At 53.4% G+C, this 5,454-nt stretch overlaps 1 protein-coding gene across 1 annotated transcript; it reads right to left on the bottom strand.

Annotated features, from left to right (window-relative positions):
- Positions 1–3,592: 3,592 nt before the first annotated feature.
- On the bottom strand, positions 3,593–4,030 carry LOC136537042 (uncharacterized). Its single transcript, XM_066529139.1, has 2 exons — positions 3,946–4,030; positions 3,593–3,849 (listed from the first exon to the last, which is right to left on the bottom strand). Exons 1-2 carry the CDS (start codon positions 4,028–4,030, stop codon positions 3,593–3,595), a joined length of 342 nt encoding a protein of 113 aa, XP_066385236.1.
- Between the last annotated feature and the right edge of the window lie 1,424 nt (positions 4,031–5,454).

Raw genomic sequence — 5,454 nt, 5'->3', positions numbered from 1 at the left:
GCTGGTGAGCAAAGAGGTTGTAGCCGCTGGGGCGTGGGTCTCCCGCAGTCCTACCAGTTGTACTCAGAACTTGTTCCCAAAATCTTAGTTTTTAGGACTTGTTATGAGAAGAACCGAAAAACTTAGATGAAGATTTGCAAAGACAACGCAGGAAGTGTTTGCAGAATGTGCTTGTATTATTTGTATCAGCCCCCAAGTGAGGTCCGACCCCTAGAGATTTGCAGGGGTTGGATGTCACTAAAGATCGAGGATTTGTAAGGACAAAAGCTGATAAGAAAAAACATGTGTTTATTTAAGGGTAAAAACGACGTAGCTGCTCAATGTTCCAAGCGTTGGTGAAGACCTCGCCGTCAATGGTTTTCAACCTATAGGCGCCCGGTTGAAGTACTTCTGCGACGATGTATGGCCCCTCCTAGGGCAGGGAGAGCTTGTGGCGGTACTTGTTGCTCTGCACAAGGCGGAGGACGAGGTCCCCGACGTTGAAGGCTCAGTCCCGCACCTGTCGGCTGTGGTACCATCGCAACGCCTGCTGGTACTTAGCTGAATGGCGTCTTGGTGGGATGCCTCGGCCCCCTGTTCGTCGTATGCTCTAATTCTCGGTGCTCCATAGTCAAGGTCCATTGGGAGAATGGCCTTAGAACCGTAGACCATGAAGAAGGGTGTGTAGCCGGTGGCCCGACTAGGAGTTGTCCTTAGGCTCTAGAGCATGGCTAGAAGCTCAACGAGCCAACGCACACCAAACTTATTCATCCAGTTGAAAATTCTAGGCTTAAGGCCTTGCAGGAGCATGCCGTTTGCGCGCTCGACCTGCCCGTTCGTTCGGGGGTGCGCGGCGGCTTCCCAATCGATCTGGATGTGTTGTTCATCGTAGAATCGAATGAATTTCTTACCTGTGAACTACGTGTCATTATCTATGATGATGGAGTTCGGTACTTCGAAGCGATGGATGATGTCAAGGAAGAATAGCACAGCTTGCTTGGTTTTGATCGTGGAGATCGGTCGAGCTTCGATCCATTTTGTATACTTGTCTATGGTGACAAGTAGATGGGTGAAGCCCCCGGGCGCCTTTTTGAGTGGCCCAACTAGGTCAAGACCCTAGACCATGAAGGGCCACATGATGGGGATCATCTGGAGTGCCTGAGCTAGAAGGTGAATCTGCTGAGCGTAGTACTGACACCCTTCGTAGGTGCGTACAATTTGTTCGGCGTCGGTTACTATGGTGGGCCAGTAGAAGCCCTGTCGGAATGCGTTTCTAACCAAGGTCCTTAGTGCAGCATGGTGACCACAGACTCCACCATGGATATCGCTCAGCAGAAGTTTTCCCTATTTGCCAGGGATACAGAGCTGTAGGATCCCGGTATGGCTCCATTTGAAGAGTTCACCTTCTACAAGAACGAAGGACTTGGCGCGATGTGTGAGCCATCGGGCTTCCATCTTGTCTACTGGTAGTGTGTCGTGGAGGAGGTAGTCGAGGTAAAGTGTTCTCCAGTCGTTGGGAGGGTTGGACTCTGCTGCTGGGTCCCCTTCAAGCTCCATGGCCTCGGGGTCGGGCGGAGCAGTCGGCGGGTTGGCCCACGAGGCTAGATCAGATGGGCCTTCGTTGGCCTATTCTAATCCATTGTAGCCCACCGAGGGTTTGTGTTGATCGCTGGTGAAGACACCCATCGGAACTAGCTTTCGGCCAAACACTACTTTTGTGAGCGCGTCGGCTGCTTCGTTGAGGCACCTTGGGATGTGATTGAGTTCGAGGCCATCGAATTTGTCCTCCAGCCATTGGACTTCTTGGCAGTATGCCTCCATCTTGGCATCGAGGTAGCTCGACTCCTTCATGACCTAGTTGATGACCAGCTAGGAGTCGCCCCTAATGTCGAGGCGTCGGATGCCTAGCTCGATGGTGATTCGTAGGCCATTGATGAGCGCCTCATATTCTGCGATATTGTTTGATGAGGGGAAATGGAGCCAAACCATGTACCTCATGTGGACCCTAAGGGGTGATACGAAGACTAGTCCTGCGCCGACGCCCTTTTTCATCAGTGATCCATCAATGTACATTGTCCAATACTCTTGATCGACGACTACTAGTGGCATCTGGACTTCGGTCCACTCCACGATGAAGTCGGCCAGCACCTGGGATTTGATCGCCGTTTAGGAGGCATAAGTAATGCCCTGATCCATCAGCTTGAACGCCCACTTTGTGGTTCTTCCTGTAGCGTCCTGGCTATGGACAACCTCGCCGAGGGGGAACGACGTCATGACTGTCACAGGGTGTGATTTGAAGTAGTGGCGTAGCTTCCTTTTGGTGATGAGGATGGTGTAGAGGAGTTTCTAGATTTGGGAGTAGCGGGTTTTGGAGTCGGATAATACCTCACTGATGAAATATACAACGCGCTGCACCTTGAGGGCATGTCCCTCTTCTTCCTGCTCTACTACCAAGGCGGCACTAACCACTTGCATGGTGGCCACTATGTACAGGAGGAGGGATTCTCCATTGCTTGGTGGGACCAGGACTGGGGGTTTAGTTAGAAATTGCTTAACCATGTCAAGCACCTCCTAGGCCTTGGCTGTCCACTCGAAGCAGTCGGACTTCTTCAGGAGTCGATAAAGGGGGAGTCCTCGTTCACCGAGGCGTGAAATGAATTGGCTGAGGGCGGTAAGGCACCCTGTGATCCGCTGAACCCCCTTTATGTTTTGGATCGGGCCCATCCTTGTGATGGCTAAGATCTTCTCTGGGTTGGCTTCGATGCCGCACTTGGAGACAATGAAGCCGAGCAGCATGCCCCTCGGGACCCCGAAAACACATTTTTTGGGATTGAGTTTGATGTCGTTTGCTCGGAGTTTCGCAAAGGTTCGTTCGAGGTCGGCGACAAGGTGGTTAGCCCATTTGGACTTAACTATGATGTCATCAACGTAGGCCTCAATGGTCCACCCGATGAGGTCCCTGAAGCAGTTGAGCATACAATGCTGGTAAGTTGCCCCTGTGTTCTTCAGATCGAACAGCATTGAAATGTAGCAGAATGATCTGAAGGGGGGTGATAAAAGACGTTGTGAGCTAGTCAGACTCTTTCATCACGATTTGGTGGTAGCCGGAGTATGCATCAAGGAAGCAGAGGGTTTCGCACCCTGAGGTGGAATCAACTATTTGGTCTATTTGTGGCAAAGGAAATAGATCCTTTGGACACACCTTGTTGAGGCCCGTGTAATCGACACACATCCTCCATTTCCCGCTCTTTTTCGCATAAGAACAGGATTTGCTAACCACTCTGGGTGGTGTACTTCCCTGATGAACCCAGCAGCCAACAGTTTTGCTATCTCTTCACCGATGGCCCTGCGTTTTTCCTTGTCGAAGCGGCATAGGCGTTGCTTCACCGGCTTGGAGCCTGGGAGGATTTTCAGGGTATGCTCAGTGACCTCCCTTGGGATGCCTAGCATATCCGAGGGTTTCCACGCAAAGATGTCTTTGTTATCGCGGAGGAAGTCAACGAGCGTGCTTTCCTATTTGGAGGAGAGCACGGCCCTGATGCGGACTTTTTTGCCCTCGGAGCTATTGGGGTCCACGAGGACCTCCTTGGACCCTTCCACTGATTCGAACAATCTAGACGGCCTCTTTTGTGCTGGGTGCTTCTTCAACGACCTCCTCCCTGAGGGTGGCAAGCTCTTCGGAGGCGATGACTGCTGAGGCATGGCCGCAACATTCAACTTCACACTCGTAGGTACGACAGAAGGAGGTGCCGACAGTGATGACCCCATGGGGGCCCGACATCTTCAGCTTGAGGTATGTATAGTTGGGGATGGCCATGAACTTCGCGTAGCATGGACGTTCGAGGATGGCGTGGACGGTTCCGGGGAACCCTACCACGTCAAAAGTAAGGGTTTTAGTCCTATAATTAGACTGATCCCCGAAAGTGACGAGCAGATCGATCTGCCCCAGCGGTACGGCCTACCTACCAGGCACGATGCCATGGAAAGGTGCTCGGATGGGGCAGAGGTTTGTTCGGTCGATGCCCATCTCGTCGAGCGTCTTGGCATACATGATGTTGAGGCCGTTGCCTCCGTCCTTCAGTACTTTTGTGAGCTGCTTTGGGCCGATGATCGGGTCGATGACAAGCGGGTACCTTCCCGGGTGTGGGATGGCATCTAAATGGTTGGTCTAGTCGAAGGTTATGGTGGATTCTGACCACCGAAGGAAGGCAGGCATGGCCTGTCCGGCCGTATAGACCTTGCGACGTGCGACCTTTTGGCGGCGCTTGGAGTCGTAGGCCGCTGATCCTCCGAAGATCATGAGGGTGCCATTCGGTGTTGGGAAGGCATCGTCCTTCTCCTCTGCATCGTCTGTGGTGGGGGCAGGTTCCTTCCCCTGCTCCCCTTTGTTGAGGCCCCTAGACAAGTATTTGCGCATGAGGCCGCAATCCTTGTATAGATGCTTGACCGGGAAAGTGTGGTTTGGGCATGGCCCCTTGAGCATTTTTTCAAAGTGGTTCAGAGCGCCCTCCGTGGGCTTCCGGCCACCCTTGCGGTCGGCGATGGCCATGAGCGAGCTGTCACGCCGTTGCTTCTTATTCTTCCTTTTAGCGGGACGGTTGGAGGCGCCTTCACTGGCATCCTCATCCCGCCTTGCCTTGCCATCAGAATGGTTGAAGATGGATCCAACCTCCTCCTCTCCTGAGGCATGGCTGGTGGCGATGTCTAGGAGCTCCTTGGTGATCTGCGGGCCCCTACGCCCCAGCTTGTGAACCAAAGACTCGCAGGTTGTCTGGATAGGAAGGCTCCTATCACATCGGTGTCGGCGACGTTAGGGAGCTCGTTGCACTACCAAGAGAAGCACCGGATGTACCCGCAGAGGGTTTCATCAGCCTTCTGGCGGTAGTTCTTGGGGTCCCATGGGTTTCCGGGGCATTTGTACGTGCCCTGGAAGTTGCCCACGAAGATATCTATAAGATCCGCCCAACTTTGAATGGCGTTGGACGGTAGGTGCTCCAACCATGCTCGTGCCGAATTGGCCAAGAATAGTAGGAGATTGCGAATAATGAAATCGTCATCACTCGCACCACCAGCTTGACATGCAAGCCGATAGTCTTTGAGCCAAAGCCCAGGGTTTGTTTCCCCAGAGTATTTAGGGATGTTGGTAGGCGGTTGGTACCTTAGTGGGAAAGCAGCGTTGAGGATGTGTCGGCCGAAGGCCTAAGGGCCTGGCAGCCCAGGGCTTAGGCTTCAGTCCTCGCCGCTATCGTAGCATCTGCCGCATCGAGGATGGTAGCCACGGTGGGCTGCCTCTCTTGCATCGCCATGGGCGTGCCTACGGGTGTCGATGGTGCTGCACACATCACGGTCGTGGCCGAGACGTTGATGTACCAGGACAGCGGAGGGCTGCCTGTCACTTGACGGTGTCTAGTGAATGGATGTGTCCTTGGTGGGGCACACCAAGGGCGTGCGCTGGCTGGTGTTGAGCTCGTGTCA

This window comes from Miscanthus floridulus, chromosome 2 (genome assembly GCF_019320115.1).
Source record: "Miscanthus floridulus cultivar M001 chromosome 2, ASM1932011v1, whole genome shotgun sequence".
NCBI lineage: Eukaryota > Viridiplantae > Streptophyta > Magnoliopsida > Poales > Poaceae > Miscanthus > Miscanthus floridulus.
Note: the sequence above shows the minus strand (reverse complement) of the source record. Positions and strands in the feature narration are given on the sequence as shown.

Coding starts and splice junctions, on each gene's coding strand:
- LOC136537042 (XM_066529139.1), bottom strand. CDS start 4,030: ATGTATGCCAAGACGCTCGACGAGATGGGCATCGACCGAACAAACCTC. Junction 3,850..3,945: donor TTTCCATGGCATCGTGCCTG/GTAGGTAGGCCG, acceptor TTGACGTGGTAG/GGTTCCCCGGAACCGTCCAC.